The sequence below is a fragment of the Lathamus discolor genome, chromosome 3 (genome assembly GCF_037157495.1).
Source record: "Lathamus discolor isolate bLatDis1 chromosome 3, bLatDis1.hap1, whole genome shotgun sequence".
Lineage (NCBI taxonomy): Eukaryota > Metazoa > Chordata > Aves > Psittaciformes > Psittacidae > Lathamus > Lathamus discolor.
This window is the reverse complement of record NC_088886.1, coordinates 146,766,703-146,784,526: the sequence shown is the minus strand read 5'-3', so window position 1 is coordinate 146,784,526 and position 17,824 is coordinate 146,766,703. Positions and strand designations below refer to the sequence as shown.

Genomic DNA, 17,824 nt, shown 5'->3' with positions numbered 1-17,824 from the left:
AATGTTTTTTTAACCTAGATAAACTTCTTAGATAAGTTCCAGATGACAAAACCCATAAATGAAGCAAAGCCTTTCACCTAAACATATGAAACACAATTGCTTCTGCATATACAAAGCTACAACAGAAACTTCAGTAACTATGTTTAGTCTTGTATCTATGCATCAGGTTTTTGTGTTATTTTTTTCCCAATGACTGTCACTAGGTCCCAGTGCAAACTCCATCTAGAAGGAGCTCAAAGCACCCTTTGCAGCCTTCGTAATCATATTTGGCTGCGCTGATGGCAGGTGTATGCCATATGCAAAGACCAAAGACTACTGACTGCACATGGCTGTGCATAAAAACGCAGTTTAAGGCACATACAAAGCCTTTAAAAACCTCACTTAAACAGACTCTGAGTTCAAATTTTAATTAAGACCATCAAATCCAGCAGGATAAAGAGCTAATGGAGGAAGACATCTTCAAAATCCATTAAAGACTCTGTGTCAACCAGAAACATGCTTTACTTTTCAGTACAATGCAACCATATCCAGAATTCTCTAGGCTCAGTGGTTCTTCTATTATTATTATTATTAGCAGATTTTTCCTGGTTATATAATTATGACAAAGATCAATGTTTTAGAAATGAGTCTATGAATACAGTATGTAAAACTCAGCAACATATGGATCCTGAAGAGCTCTCTTGGATATGCATCACATAGAATTCATCTGACAGCATTTTTGAGAACATGAAGAATAAAAACATTTAAACACTTATGAGCAACAAAAGAATCCATGTTGAAAATCTGGTACTACTGACATTTAAAAGTACGCTAAGAATTCTGTATTTCTTTTATGGTAATAAGTTGCTTTATTCTACAGTACTTTAAAGGTTTATTGCAGCAAAATGACCTTAATACACTGAAAGCTCAAAAGAACCATAGCACTTCATATAGCAGTTTTTGAGACTGCTCAAAATCTAAAATTCTAAAGGCTTTGTATATAAAAACATTGTTTGTACCATCATATTCCAGCCACCTGTTGCGCAGCCTCATGTTGCTCTGTGTCAAATTCACACAAATCTAGCAGAACACCTTTCCCTTACTAAAAATGTAGTCCTTCCCACACTCATTTTGAAGTCCTTTCATGTGACTGGAAAGTGAGGGATCCATTCCTGAGGAAAATTATATAGCCTGAAGAAAGCCAAATGTTTCCCCAAAATAATGTGGATATTCATTCTATCTTTCATTTCCCTTACTCCAACCACTTAGTATGGAATAAATTTCTAAAGAAAGAAAAGTAAATACAGTTCCTTCACTGTCCCAGAGCAAGGGATCTAACCTATGTGGATAATGCATTTTCTTCCTTTTCCTTTCATTTATGTGCATGTTGCTACACAAGGAAATCACTTGCTTTTAGAATCTAAATACTACTGCACGACACTTGCAAATGTAACAGATGGAAGATTTGATAAGAAAAATAAATCCGATTACCTGTTACGCACATTTCTGCCAGCAATACTGGATTTTAATTCCCAGATCATTACCCTGCCATCACTGACTATGAGAGCTGCAGAATTCTCATTCACTGGGCAGCACACCATACTGAAGGGTCGAACCGTTTTTGTTACCCTGATTGCATCACATTGACTTCTTAAATCATAAATCAGCTCCTGAACTGGGTCTGGATCTGTAACATCAATGTCCCACAGAGGACAAACAATTAGAGTGGAAAACACAGGATATGATCAATCAACAGAGGTAAATGTGCAGCATGACTGAGCAATTTGGTTGAAATCCACATGCTCCCTGTGCAACAGTCAGGAAAACAGATCAAAAACTACATACTGCTCATCTTGCTGTACGCGACCCAGCTCTGAGAAGTTCTCCAAAATGTAAGTTTGTAATTAAAATACCTTATTCCACACAAATCTTGCAAAAATTACTGTTTGATATCTGGGTAAAAAGCACATCTGCTCTCCACAATCCAAAGGAAAGTAAATCATTTGATTTACTGGTAAACCTGGAAGTAAGTAATGTAGCTCACTAGAAATTGCCAAACAGCCAAAACCAAAACAGACCAAACTATAATAAAGTTATATTTACATTTACAGAAATATATTTTCTTTTCTCCAGTCTCCTCCATTATATTTAAAAGGTCACTCTTAGTAAGATTTCATAAAAGAGACAAAGGTTTAATAATTTAATCTAAATATAAGCTTATGTCTCACTTCTATAATCAATTCTTCCAATTGAGAAAATTACTTCTAAAGCCTTGTGTTTGCCTGAAAAATGCTTTTTCTTAAAGAGAAAATGAATATACTAACCATCTTTTAAACATTCTTGCATATGTGACTCTTATGCCACTTCATAAATAAAGTATTTATTTTCAGGATATTAGTATTGCATATTGTGCACTACATGTCAGAAAAGTCAAGAATAGAAGGGCTGTAATTCACTAATCTGTATGAGGCATGACAGCAAACACTGGTGTTAAAGTATTAAATAGAATGCCTCAAAGTTCATTTCTGGACATTTTTGACACAAAAGTTACCTGGCTCTTCATTTGGAGTTCCAGTTATACTGCAGTTAGATCTGCGAACTCTTAAAGTTATACAACCATTTTCATGTAGGCAAAATAACCCATCACGCTGAAAACAAGGAATTACCTAGGTAAAGAGATAGTACATTATATCATGGTATCAATGTTTTACCCTTTGCAAAGTACACTTGCAAATGAACATACAATTCTTGATGTATTAGGAAGTCACTAAAATTGTTACCATTAAAGCAACACTTCAAGAATTTCTTTAGCTATTGTACTTGTGACTAAGAAAGTCAACTAATTTGAGAAATTTATTGAAAGTTTTTGTTTGAATTGCTTGCTGGTTTGGAGTTTTGTTTTCTTAAAACAATGAGGTACTCATGCATATTCTTTTTAGCTATCACTTTTTAGTATCAGAATTCATGATTCCAAAAGAATAAAAATGCTGCAATAAGACCTCAGACTAGACATAACTGTCTAATTAAGCAGAGGCAGATGATCAGAGAACTAGCATTTGTGTGTGTAAGAAGCTTAATCACCAGAGAATGAAAAGTCCTTTTTCCACAGCACTATTTCCACACTGGTAACTTTTAACACCACAAAATGAAGTAGGTTTGCTGCAGACATCAGGAAACTAAACAGTTGAGAGAACATTTTTTCCCCTATCAGCTAACTTCTAAATAAATCACAAACTTACATATGATCTTAATAAACTTTTAGAGTGGCAGAAACCAACCAAATTTTCATTACCTGTAAGAAAGGCACTCCTGTTCTTTCAATTGCAATCACACCCACTGTCTGATTCACCTCCAAGTCAAGAATCAGAATTTCTCTGGGATACAATAACAGCATGTAGTTTCTTTTGGAGGGCAGATATGACAACTGAAGACAGTCATTAAGTGTTACAGATTCAGCACTGTAAAACATCAGATATAAACTTTAATCAAGTTGTGTCAATAAATACTTCAAGTTCAAAATAAAATTAACAGTATACATTTTCTTGCAGCTACATTTTTTGGAGTATTCCCTATTTCAATCAGTAGGCAAGTGCATATTTGTGTGTAATTGCTACAGCAGTGCGAAGCATCACTGACCTTCAAAAGAAAAGACACTGTCAAGAGACTTTTGTCTAAATAAGATTATAATTTTTAAAATACTATGTGATTCAAATGGAACAATCTCAAACTCCTGCACATGTCAAACAGAGAGCAATTCAATTATGAACAGTGCAAGCTGCCATGACATTTACTGATATTCATGGGAAACTATCCTTAAACATACTGCATACTTCAACTTTTATGTTATTATGCAGAACTGCAGGTTGGAAGGGACCACAGGGATCATCTGGCTCAACTTTCTAGGCAAAGCATGACCTGGACTAAATGTCCCAGACAAATCTTAACAGTACGCAACACTGGGGAGTCCACCACTTTCCTGGGGAGATTATTCCAATGGCTGGTTGTTCTCATCATGAAAAATTCTCCTCTTGTGTCCAGACGGAATCTCCCAGGATTAACTTGTGCCCATTATGCCTCTTCTCCATGTGACTCACTGCAAAAAGAGTCTCTATCTTTGTAGCCACCCTTTAAATACTGGAACAGTATTTACTGTGTGTGTACAGTATTTAAAAGTATAATTATATTTTGAAATAAACTGAATATCCTATTAAAAATAACAGTCTTCAAAACTCAGAGGAAGCAGCAAAAGAGCAGAAAAGTTCATCATTTTGTTGAATGTTAACAGAAGACTGGCTGCAAGGTTCATTAGGTACATGCAACCAGTGAGCTGTACTTAAGCCACACTGAAGAAAATCATCCGCATACCATGTACAGTTTTGAAAGCCTCTGAACTCATTTAATATCATCCCTTTTGAGAGGTTGTGTTTGGTTTTAATCTCCTCTTCCAACACAGACTAAGCCTGCCTTACACACTTCTTGCATCTCAGTCCTTGCTTCAGGCGTCTGAATCCCCTTTTGTCTCCGATCACTTTCCTGACAATCTCCTGTTTCTCTTTCCTCAAAGTTTCTCTAAACTCATATAAATATGCTGCTACAATTTTTCTTCCCTTTTCCCCATTCTAGTCTTTTCAGGTGTTCTGGATAGAAGAGGGAAATAAAGACTATCATACCTTTGGCAATATTTGTACATAACTTAAACTCACAATGAGGAGAATGCAAAAACAGCATCTCTGTTGATTTACTGTTATTACAGAGTGTACATAGGGCTGCAGCAGCATATATACTGTCTCAGTATCTGCAAATCAGGTGTTCTGCCTGATGCAGCACAAATCAGGCATTATGGAACACAGTATGACAAGATCATGCCGATTAACTCTATATAAAAATCACAATTTCTTAAATAATTACTAGAGGAGGTATCACCATCTTCTCCCAAGTTTGCAATTTAAATAGCTTATTAAAACAGAGTGCAAATTTTGTTGCCAGGCGCTAACTGATAATAGAGTCTGGTTAGTTTGTTCTTCACATTTGCTTAAGGTTAGAGAAATACTTATATTATTCAAATATAAAATACAAAAGGAAAAAAAGTTACATCACACAAGAGTGGCCTAGAGAAGTTCTAACAAGAAAATAAACCAACACAAACCACTGCAAAATGGTTTTAAAGGAAAATACACAATTAGGTATGTATAAATTCCATTTTTATTCATACACTTTTATAGAACCATAGAATAGTTAGGGTTGGAAAGGGCCTTAAGATCATCTAGTTCTAACCCCCCTGCCATGGGCAGGGACACCTCCCATTAAACCATGTCACCCAAGGCTCTGTCCAACCTGGCCTTGAACACCTCCAGTGATGGAGCATTCACAGCTTCCCTGGGCAACCCATTCCAGTGCCTCAACACCCTCAGAGTAAAGAACTTCCTCCTTATATCCAATCTATTGCCTCCTACTGCAGTATCATGTACAACACCAGTATGACAACTTTTCCCAGGTATCAGTACTTACATAATTTTTACCCTGTCACTACACCCCTTCGCATTCCACAATCAAAATAAATTATATGAGCCCATTTTCATCCTTTTTTCCCTCTAAGAAAGATCTTTCTGAATCTATAATGCATGAAAATGTGTTAGCAAAGACAGAACATTGTTATTAACTTATATAAAACATGCTGGGATGATATGGCTGGTTTTACGACAGAACTGGATGAATGACTGTCAATGTTGTATTCTTAAATAATTCCTCATCTAGGATATCCATCTAACAGCCTAGCCCAAAAAAAGTCTCTTTTTTAAACTACTTACCTTACAGGCTTTAACTTAGTAATATCTATAAAATATACAAGCGTAAGGAGAAATACTTGCAACCTACCTTGGTTTTTCATTACTGATTAAGATTTTTACTTTATCAAGGGCCTTTTTGGCCCCTGTAGCAGCAGCCAGCTTGTTGTGAGAAGGACTGGAATGGGGACTAGAGATGTAAACTTTCTTCCCTGAGCTGGCAGGAGCTTTGGAAGGCGAGAAGTCGGAGATGAAGACTATTCCTTCGCTGGTGAGCACTGTATCAAGAAAACAAGTGTCAATATAGCAAAATGCAATCTCCAATTTGATTTTTGGGTTTCCATTTTAATGAAATTTTGGGGGGGAGAAATGCTAATAGCTTTAATAATACTGTATTAGGTAGAAAACTCAGAATTCTAGACAACCGGCACTTTCTACTAAAAAGAGCAGCAAATGGTCCATTAGAAATAATATCCATAAATCTCAACTTTTCAATATTAAGTCTATAGTAAAAAAAATACCGTGGGTCTTACTAGCACAAACCTCTTGGTTGTTCAGAGCAATTATTCACTCATCAACTATTTTTCTTTAAGCTTCACAATGCAAACAGAAGTTAGCTCTGTCATCTGCCCACGTTAGCTCTGTCATCATTTTGTGTTCTCAAGCAGAGCGTGGTTCAAAGAATCATTAACTCACATTATATATGCTACAGCATAAAGATTCAGCTAATCTGTAAAGATGTAGCTACATGTTTATGGAAGGTTGAGTGGTATGGCAGATAAAAACCAATACAACTACAAAGCCTGGAAACTGCACTGTTTCATTAGAGATCACGAGTGTGGAAGCTAAATTAAAGATTAAAACAGTGACTCTTTTTATTTCTCTTAGTTTCTTTCTGCTAAAATGTGAATAAATCTGCACTACATCTCCCTTGGCATCTGAACTGCTTCTGAAACTGATGCTCACACTGTATTCCTTAAAAAAAAAGAAAGTCCTTTCTGTTGAAAGTAACATTTATTTTTGGTCTACTCAGCTCACTCAGCATCCACTCTTTTATAGTTTTTTATGCCAGTATAATGGGGCTATCTGTATCTGGCTTCCTCCAGCTCCCTGTCTACACCCTTTACATCTTCTTTTCTATAGTCTCAAATATTTCTTTTCAGTTTCTAACTTCTCCACTGATGCCTACTTGTCTCCTCCCCTCACAAAATGGCATCTCATTTTAGAAGATTCCACACTGGCCAAAACCTCATGTCTTTGTTTTGAGACTTCTAGCATTTATGACTTTATCCTCTCCAATCTATTATTTTTAATCATAATCTTAACATTTTAGCTTAACATTTTTCCTGGTCACACATATTCAGGTCACGCTATTTTATAAACTTACAAGCCAAATGTGATGGATCAAAGGGGTCAAATGAAAAAGACAGGATATTTTCAGCATAACTTTTCTTCCACAGTTTGGTGCCTGTGTCTGCATTCCACAGTACAATATAGTTCGGTGGATGAACAGCAAGCAGTAAATCTCTGGATGCATCCTGATTCCACAACCACTGCATGTCTGCCAAAAGACAGAAGGAACAACAGTGAAAGTAATTTCCAATAAAAGTTCTATTTTAAAACTACCCTTCTTCTACAACACCTTGTTGTTCAAGAAATTAACAGTGATTTATTAGTAACAAGATGCTTCTATTTCACAGTTGTAAAAAATAAGTTCCTTTTATGGCCTGAATATATGTTTTTAACAAGCAGCAATAAACAGGGTTACACATGTACACAATCCACAACCTATTTAAAGAAGTCATATTTTTTGGACAGTGAATTTGTATATGAAACAACATACCATACTGTACATACATACAATGGAACCACTGAAGAGTCAAAATTAAAAGAACCACACACCATCTCAACTAATACTTAGGATGACACCATGAACTGTAACACCATCCCAATTAATACTTGGGATTGTATCAGTACTGGACCTGGAAACAAACGCCTTCTCCACTTCAGATACTTTTAAAACAGAGAGTCTGAAGTTCACGAGCGAAATGCAACTAACACATAATCAAGAATGAGTACAGCTCTTAAATGCTGGGTTAGTTTGAAAAGATATGGCTGCCAGTCATCATGGCTGGGCATCATTTAAACATTCAAAGTAAACGGATATAAAACACTATGTTTTCTATCAATAAGAACAAAGAGATGCCTAACTTACTTGAAAGGAGCTGTATTAGAGCTACCTACATGCTCCATGGGGCAGTGTTTTAGACAATAGATTGGACTGGGCAGACAGTCCAGCTCCTACCACTCACAGCATGACCTCACCAAGGCACAACTTCTCCACAGCATGGTCATTTATATCAAGATGTCACAAAAAAACCCATAACTTCCTTCCTCAGCTGTTTTTCTATCAATTCAGCATTTTCAGAGCACTGCTAAGTGCTCTTCCGTGGGTTTCAGAGGAAAATAAATAAATCCAGCCATGTGTGTCCTCACCAGTTACACTGCAAGTCAACAAAAGGTTAACTCCTTCTCAGCCGAGTGCAGAGTTTGTATCAAATAAAGAAGAGTGCCTTACACTGATGCACCACTCTTCTCAAAACAGCAAGGCTCCAGCTGTTATCCTACTAAGCTCTTGCAAGTAACACAGAGAACCAGCAGATCACTCTGGTGCTCAGTCTCTATTCGAACCATTTTCTATGGGCTCATACAAAGCCAGAAGCCTCAGTAACAGATGGAAAGGAAAAGAAGCTGCAAACAGCATAGTCAAAACTCCACTAAAAATCCAGTGAACTGGTGTCAGGAGCAAATAAAATGCAACTTATAACACACACGAAAAGAAATCAACCTAATAAAATTAACTGCAGTGAACAGAGTAAATATTCAGTGTCCCACTATGAGACTCACAATATTGTATCCATTTTCACAGGATTTATTAAAAAAGAATAATAATAAAAAAAACCAAACAACCTGGTTTCATAAGTGAGCTTTCATATAAGAGAATTCAAAGTAAAATGCACGTATAACACAAGCATCATCACAATTTTTTAACACAGTCCAAATAAACTGTAAATTATCCTTAGAAACTCATTATGGTAGTTTCTTGGGGGGGGGGAAGTGTTTTAAATTTCACTTCAGAAATATTTTGCAGACATATTGCTAGCATGGGCAGCAGCAGCAGCAATAAACAGAAATGCAGAACATGCAGCACAGCATGTAGCTGTTGCTGTACTTCCAGAGTTGTCACCCCCAGCTCATTTTGAATGAGCCAGCTCGATGCTAGAAGCGGTCCACTGGCAGCCCCAGCCCAGGTACTTGAAGCAAACTAGCCAGAGCAGCACAGCCACAAAGCTATCAGGTTCCAGGGCTCCAGCCAGCTCCTGGTCAGCTCTGCTCCGAGTCATTCCAATAGACCAAAAAGTGTCTACCACAAGTAATTAGAACCAAAACCCTGAGTTGTACAATAGTAGGAGAGTACTACTATCAACTACAAACTGCACCTACCTATTGAAGCAGTAGTAAAAATCATATTGACTGTTGATGCACCAAGGAATGAAGTCTATATGTTTCCCTTTTCTGAGTTCTAACCACTTTTTCATTGATGTAGCACAAGATGCTAACTAATGAAAGGGAGCATTTGATGGATGACACCTTATTAATAGACGAGCACAAAACAAATCAAGGAACAAGGACAATTATTCCTTTCCAATATATTCTCTTAATCGTGTTAGACATGGCCAGTGGCTACATTTTGTGTCCTTCATCAGACCAATTAAGATAGTACTGACCTCTGTGCCAGGCTTCTAGACATTCCTGCCTCTAGCACAAGAAAACATAAATCTTCTAAAGCTTACACCATCATAAATGCATAGCTCTTTTTTCTCCACGCTTTTTTGTTGGCTTGGTGTTCTTTGTGGGATTGGTTTTGGGGTTTGCTTTCCCCAGAGACTTGTGGAATTCCTGAATGAGATCATAGTTTGTTTTTTTCTGGTCACAGGATAAAAAATCTTCAAGAATCCAGCTGCCCAGAATAGTCCGGGTAGAGTTTATTGGGTATTTTTCACTGCACTGGGCTACCATTTAAGCCTACACTTGAAACCTAATTCAAATTTGTCATACTCAGTTTGGAGACTGCATACTACCAACTCCAACACTACGCAAAACCTACCTTATTTACAACTGTCTCCTGATCTAAATGTTCCACAGTATCTCATTCTTTCTCCATTTCACTTTTCACATCTTAATATTGCAATGCATAGAAAAGTCTCCCTGATGCTATGAATCTGACAACTACAAAGACACTCAAAAACCCCTTCTTTCCCTAGTAATACTGAAAATGTATGTTATCATACTAGTATATTTGATCAGAAGTAGCTATATAATGACCTATCTAAAAAATCATCAAAGTATATGCGCATAATCAAAGCTCTTCACTTGCAGCAATGTAATACTCTTAAAATACTGCAGCACTACAGATGGCATTAACAATCAGGTGCGATGCAAACTGCACTACATCCCTAATTCAAAATCAGAAAGATGTACCTAACACTGTAAATATGATTATTTCAATCAATAACATAGATAAAAATAGATTCTAACTTGTTGTCAGATATTGGAAAGTATTACTATAGCGAATTCAATCTCACAGCATCCTTCTGGGAGACTGTAAATCTTACATTTACACATCAGTAAGCAAACACACAGAAAGCCAGTAATCTCAAAAGTAAAATTCAGTGGCAGAAGCGAGCATAGTTTACAAAACCTAGGTGATGGATTCATACCAGATGCTCCATAAAGTAACGTCTACACAATCATCATGCACTATCATTACCTTGAATCGGTTTTGCATGTTCTTGTATTTCACAACGAGCTGTTCCTGTTGCCACATCCCATACAATTATTTTTCCAGTAACATCAGCAGAAGCTAAACGTAAAGAATATGGAGAGCCGATATTGTGATGGTAATTTTCTTTAGCCCATTTAACCTGAAGATACAGATAAAAATTGGTCAAAGGAGGCAATCGTGTAACAAGACACCATACTTTATATTCTTCAGATGGATACACAAATCATAAACTCAATCAAACAACAGTAATAGTTAACATTAATAGCATCTTTATGCCAATAAGAATACCATTAAACTACCACCAGTTGTGCAAATTTAAGGTGCATTGCAACTGTGCTGCATGACTGCAAGGTTGATATTACACAAATCTATAATCCTTAGTCCTGATGTTATCTACAACAATCCATAAATATATGCTATGTATATAAAAAGTTTAACATATATAAGAAACTAAATGGCAATATTTAAGGTTCTGTGGGCATCCACGAATTTCCCCAAAATTACAAACCTGGTGATGTCCAAACAAATTACAGTTGAAAATTTGTCATCTAACTTTAATATGCATCCTAAAACATGCCATTTTCCAAATCTGCCAAATATATTACAGCATAGCGGAGGAAGGAAGGTTAGTCTTTCATCTATGCATTGTCCCATGTCAAGCTATTGCTGATATTTGCTATCTTTTTGGTCCTTTTCAGCATGTTGCCACCTCTGACTTCCACATACCACTTTCTGGTTTGGGATTTCAAGCTGCAGGGGCTTGCAAGTTGGCAATACTTACAAAAACTATGTGTCCTGAAATCTGAAACATTCCGTCTACGAGTCTCTCAAGATTATACAGAGATAACACTGACTTCTTCCTTATCTAGTCAATATGGATTTGTTTTGCTACCTGGTATAAAGTGAACTTCCGCCCCTAAGAGAGACTGAATAGAATAAAGAAACATAAATGCTAAGCTAATAGGAATTTATTTACTACAAAAATGACACTGTAGTTAGCTAGCTGTATGCTGTCACAGTACCTGACAGAGAAAGGGTGACAGCAAACACAAGGCTTTTTGCAGATATTGAAAGCATGGCATTAAAAACATGGAAATAGAGTTATCATTAGGCACCACTAACTTTGCAACATAAATTAGGTTTGTACAAGTATTCAGAGCACTGCAGCCACCTCTGTGCTATCCCTTCTCAGAGGTGTGACCAGGATCGATCTCAAATGCCTAGCTGAGTAATTTAAACAAACATTACACATGCACAACAAGCACTTTTCAGAGAGCTCTGGCTATAAACCCAAGGCATGTTTCTATCAGAATAACAAAAAATTCTTGGGAGACTGTCCTCTACCTGCAAATTTAAGCTTTGCAATTCCTGCTTCCCTGATGTTCAATAAAAATTACCCATGAGGCTACCTGCAAGTAGCTACTAAAAAAACTAATTGTAGAACCTACAAAGTTATTTATTCCCGAGTTAAATATATATTAGTTGGAAGCAATTTCCAAGTCTGCAAAACAGAATTTCCCACGGGAGGAGCTGTCACCTGAAGTTCTGAATAACAAAAAGGAGATCTTCGCACAATCAGTCTCAGAGCTCATGTGGCACACCTGCATTGTAAACCCTCCTTTCTCATTGCAGTAGCACTGCTTCAATGAAGTCCCCACACACAGCCTGAGTGTCTGCTAGAAGAAATTCTTTTCATGCTGTATTGGTCACTGCCTATTGACCCTGACTTCAAACTACTGCAGCACTGGACATTAAAAAAGTAATCTCTGGTTCCTGTTTAATTTTCACACCTAATTTATGAAGCCCTATTATCCCTATCAAACATAATTTCAACCCTCTCATTTCTTGTTCTAGCTCAAAAAAATCCTCCTGTAATTAAATTTTCTTTTGTAAAAACACTCTTTCAAGGTACAAAAAAGATCTGATATAATCTACTCCATAAAAAGTCATCAGTAACACCTTAAGAGCAGAGGAACATCTAATATGGAACAAGTTCCAGTGAAACTATTAACTATTCCAGACACAGCTATGACAGCCAAAGGCCAGGAAGTATTTAAAGAAAAATACTTAAATGGGCTGCAGAAGGATTGTGAAATAATTGCTTTTTTATTGCAAATAGTGGTGTGTTTTGGTATTTTCAGAACTGAAGCATGGGGTTTTGGCAAGAAGATGTTGTGTAGCCTGACTCCGTAGGTGTGAATCTCTACTACAAAAAGTTTAATTCAGATACACAACAGACTTCTTAGAGATCCCCTTCAGCTTACTTATGCTTTTAGCATTTATAAACTCTTTAGGAAAAAAAAGTTAGGAATTGAAGAAAATTTCTCAGAAATGTTAGGGGATCTTCAATGGTCAATGCCTCATACTGTTTTCTCACATAATGCCTATTTCTTAAAGTACCACAGAATTCTTCCATTCTTTCTCATAAATTAGTCATTTTCTTACAGTCTATGTCTGTTAATAAAGTATCAGATAGTGGCTTTGAAAATCTACCTTATAAGTTATATAAAAACTATTTGGACTTTAGCATTTGGTTTCCTACTGAGATGATGTTACTGTACAAAGCTAATAAATATAACTGAAGCACATTAAAATGCTATCACTACATGGATCAAAACCTAATTTTGCTACAACTTGTTATGTAAGCTAAGTGAATACTTCAAAGCAGAATCATCATTACAGCTGCTACCTCCATTACACTTACATTTTCTATTTCTTTTACACAATTACAGACACTGGAAGTGATTTATTCACTTCAAAGGTCAGCTTGAAGACAACGGAGGCTAAGGGTGTGCTTCCCCAAACAAGTTGCTAAAAGGCAAGCAAAGGTACTGATTCAGAGTGATGCTGACTCTGTAGTTGCTGTCGTGTACACACCTTTGCTCTGAGATAACAAGAGAAATAACCTCTCCTCACCGTGAGTCAGACAAGTTGCCTAACATTTGTCACCAGAGACACTATTCCTAAGAGTGGCACAAGCTCTCAGTTGAAAGCAATGTTCAGGCAAACCCAAGAATCCTCAAACCTCCCAGAGAGATTTGGGCACATATATAGGTATGCTGGAGGAAAAGTTTTCAGTCTTTTGTGACATTTTAGTACCATTATTAAACATGTAGGTTACCCTGCTCTTGCAGGGGGGTTGGACTAGATGATCTTTTTAGGTCCCTTCCAACCCTTGGGATTCTGTGATTCTGTGATTCTGTCACAGTACACCAGTCTCAAAAAAAAAAAATATATAAAGTATCTATTTTGAAACCTAACCTGCTAAAAATTTCTACATTCCTTTTTTGCCAGTCAGTTTCAAAATTCTCTCTCATCAGGCAAAACTAATTCCTGAACTTTACAGCCATTTTTAAAGCTACAATCCCATTATGCGTATGGCTCTTGGCCAAAATCATGAATGGATCTGAAGCAGTTTTGCTGTACCCAACATCTTCTTCCAGGATTTCAACACTTGACTTATTATTATAAAAGCACATACTTAGCTGGACTCTGTAGCACAGAAATACATTATACTACATAGAAATACATAAATACCACCAGCTGTGTAATTACTGAATATACTGAAACTTCAAAATCACTCCACAAAAAAGCTGAAGCTCTTCAGTGAACAGGACATTATCAGAACATGATGGCTCACAATGCAATACATAATCAAACCCAAGGAAAATACAGTTGTGTTTAATTTTAAAATACTAGAGCTGCTGTATCTGCTATATTAGCGTATATATACGAAGATGGTCCATTTAAAAGAAATCGCACATGGGAAAAAATAGTGTGCAATCTCCAGAAGGCGCATTCAAATTTTTACTACAAAACCCACCAAAATATCCCCATCTAAAAATCTGTTTTTCCTCTTAAACTACTGCCTGCTTTCTAATATAGCATTTAGGCCATGGACTATCAAGCATTACATTTGCCAGTCAAACATTCCTCTAAACCTTGAATGAATATGCCATTCTTCACACTCAAACAAATGATGTATCAAAGAAACACAGCCCATTCTACACTTGACCACAGGTCCACCTTCGTAATTTCAAGTCAAGGATCTTCAAAGGAAAGTACAATTACCCTACACTTAGCTTAAATTTCAGCCATTTTTTATCACTAAAATGTATGTTTGGTTTCGTCTACTACTATTCCTTTTCTATATGTAAGAACAGTAAAAACACAGTAAAAAAGACATAAAAACTTTAAAATAACTTCCTAGTCAAATGGTTACCCCAACATGAAAGATTTGCAAAGATACCTACAAAGAGATTCACTTGATATTTTGTAATGTTCCTTTGAATTTCCACCATGTTAAGAGCTCTCTTAGAAGCATCTCTGTGTTCTAGAACACCACAAAATGTTTCTATACATTCTATACCTTCTACATATTCTATACCTGCTATAGATATATATTGCCAACCCCAGCTCAAATTTCAGCATGTATGGTTTGATTTAGCTGTAAAAGAAACCATGTAAAATATAGGTAATTTACACCAAATTTTATGTGAAAATCAAGTGCAATACGATGTCAAGCATTTACACTGATTTGGAAAAATAACAGATATACCAGAATCAAGTAATATACCTTAAAACACATACATCTCACCTTCACAACACTAGCTTTGTGTCTTTCCAAAACCTGTAAAGTCTGAGCGGTATTGGCATCAACTACCAGCACAAGAGAATGACATCCATATGCAATCAAACCTTGCCAGCCCCTAGAAAAGCACATATCAGCATCAAACAAGCAAAGAAGAACAAAAATCACTTCACAACAAGAATAAGGCTTTCTTCCTTGTTTTGTAAATTGAATGCATGCTACTAGACACAAACATCAAACAGTAACCGTTCTTTAATAACATAAAACTGAAGAGCACTATAAAATGACATTGCTACGCTGTTCACCGTCTGCTGATGGACCCTTAACCCACCACAAAGCATCTCTTTGTGTCCATCTACAATAAACCTCTTGTAAAAATTTAAGACATAGAATCATAGAATCAGCTAGGTTGGCAAAGACCTTTAAGATCACCAAGTCCAACCATGATGTATAGAGTCATGAAGCACATTCCCAGATTTTATAGATAAGCATGCGGATAAGAAATATATTTGCAATTATATAATTAATTGTAAATTTATTCTTTCTTAAAGCCAAAAAGGGATCATGCGAACAATGACTACAGTAATAGTGGAAATCTGCTGAGGCCCATCTGATTTGAGGAGAGGTTACTGGGGCCACCAATGGCAATTATAAAGCTGCCATGAACAGCAACCAAGTGGGAACCGTCAGAAGTGAAAAAGAAGTTTCAAACTAAGCACTTCAGAGTCTTTCAATGTTCACAAATACTGCAGAAAGCTAAAGGAAGCAGGTTTTAAAAATCACTTGGTTCAGCTCATTCATTTTATAGAATGATGAAATCATTTTCTCTCCTTAAGACTCAGCAGTATTAGGATAATGGTCAGCTGGGTGAACTCACTGTTCAGAACAATGAATGCACAAACCAATATATGGACGGGCTTTACATCAAGCCTCACAAATAACAGGAACAGAAACCAGAAGCAGCCGCTCTGATCTCTGCAGCTCGTTGCACTACCAAGACCTCTCTGCCCACGGAAGCAAGTGTCGCTGGCAGAACGGACCGGACCATGCTCATCCACGGCCTCGGCTTTGCTCTTGCTCCAGAGCTGCACAGCAGCAACAGCCCCCGCCGCAGGCCGAGCCTCCGCACCTGCGGGTGCACGAACGGCACATTCAAAGCGCGATCCCCGGCTGCCGGAGAGCGGCAAGAGGCAGAACCGGGCAGGCACCGGAAAGCGGCGCCCAGCAGCGGCTGAGGCGAAGGAGCCGCGGGGCGGCCCGGGACACCCCAGCCATCCCTCTCCCGTTCCTAGCCCTCCGGCTGCCCGGCCCCTCACCAGTCCGCCGCGCCCCTATTCGGCGGGCTGAGGGCGCCTGTCAGGGTCCGCGCCGGCAGCTTGATGTTGACCGTAAAGCGCTGCATTTCGGGACCGGAGAGCGCCGGGCCCGGCGGGGCAGCCGCTGGCCGAGCGTACCTCAGCCCTACCCAGGGCTGCCGCGCAGGAAGCGCCGCCTCGGCGGTGCCGCCGGTCCGTGCGCCGGGGTCCGCCGGGGCCCCGCGGCTCGGGAACGGCAGTTCCGGGGCCAAGCACGGCCGCGCGGCTCGGAGGGCCTGGTCAAGGCCGCGGCAGCACCCTGCCCCGGGCAGAGGACACCCAGCGCGGCGGCAGCTCGCTTCCTGGAGCCTCAGGGTCCGTGCCGGGGCGTCCGGATGGCAGCCGCCCCCCCGAGCCTCCGGGGGACCCAAGGACAGTTACCCGGGCCTTGGGGCACGGGTTGTGCTTGTTGGCTTTAAGTAGTAAACGTAACACAAGAGGGACGTGGGGCTGTGGGAGCCAGTCCAGAGGAGGCCACAGAGATGCTGCGAGGGCTGGAGCAGCTCTGCTCTGGAGCCAGGCTGAGAGAGCTGGGCTGGGGCAGCCTGGAGAAGAGAAGGCTCCTGAAGGGGAGACCTGAGAGCAGCTCCAGTGCCTAAAGGGGCTGCAGGGAACCTGGAGAGGGGCTTTTTACTTTTACAAGCGCGTGTAGGGACAGGACAAGGGGGAATGGCTTTAACCTGACAAGAGATTTAGATTATACGTTAGGAAGTAATTCATAGTGGTACCATGGTAATACGTACACAGCTATGTGTGTATCCTGGACACCCCCAGCTCATTCCATGTCCTCTGCCCCCACAAGTGGAACCTCCTCAAATGGCAGAGCATCTGCCATTTCATATGATCATCATCATAAAATGAGCATCTTAAACAAGCCTGCCCTTCTGCGCCTTCAGCTTGAGATCTCCATGTGTAAAGGTAGGTATGTTACAGCTGTGTCATATCACAGACTCTTGTTCAAGAGAGTCATGCTCCTCATCGCTTGACCTGATGTGGCACTGGGTTTGGTTTTTTTTTCCTCAAGACAAACGAGAGGTCTCCATTCAGAATCAGCAGAGAATTAGGTCCTCTTTCAGTGAAGCACTCTTCTTGAACAAAGAAGCATGAGCAATCACGTCCTTATTCAGCAAAGCATGCTGTGCAACAAAAGACTTCAAGTGTATCTAAAGCTGCAGGGAAGAAGGGGCATGGAAACATGTCAAGGCACCCCTGAAGGCAGGTGGAATTCAATGTGCCCTCCCTTGTTTTGAGTATTAGTGTGGATACCTTT

The 17,824-nt window shown here is 38.8% G+C and overlaps 1 protein-coding gene across 4 annotated transcripts in view; it reads right to left on the bottom strand.

Annotated features, from left to right (window-relative positions):
* Positions 1 to 16,710, bottom strand: part of WDR11 (WD repeat domain 11) — a 51,662-nt gene extending 34,952 nt beyond the window's left edge. For 2 of the 4 annotated variants that reach the window (XM_065672390.1, XM_065672391.1), the window contains exons 1-8: positions 16,516 to 16,707; positions 15,206 to 15,317; positions 10,594 to 10,747; positions 7,150 to 7,323; positions 5,854 to 6,040; positions 3,272 to 3,437; positions 2,531 to 2,645; positions 1,471 to 1,666 (exon numbers count right to left, since the gene is read on the bottom strand). In XM_065672390.1, the coding sequence (XP_065528462.1) occupies positions 1,471 to 1,666; positions 2,531 to 2,645; positions 3,272 to 3,437; positions 5,854 to 6,040; positions 7,150 to 7,323; positions 10,594 to 10,747; positions 15,206 to 15,317; positions 16,516 to 16,601 (1,190 nt within the window). In that variant the 5' untranslated portion in view covers positions 16,602 to 16,707. Of the gene's footprint in view, positions 1 to 1,470; positions 1,667 to 2,530; positions 2,646 to 3,271; positions 3,438 to 5,853; positions 6,041 to 7,149; positions 7,324 to 10,593; positions 10,748 to 15,205; positions 15,318 to 16,515 lie in introns of all 4 variants that reach the window. The other 2 variants (XM_065672393.1, XM_065672392.1) reach the window with 2 other exon arrangements.
* Positions 16,711 to 17,824: the final 1,114 nt, after the last annotated feature.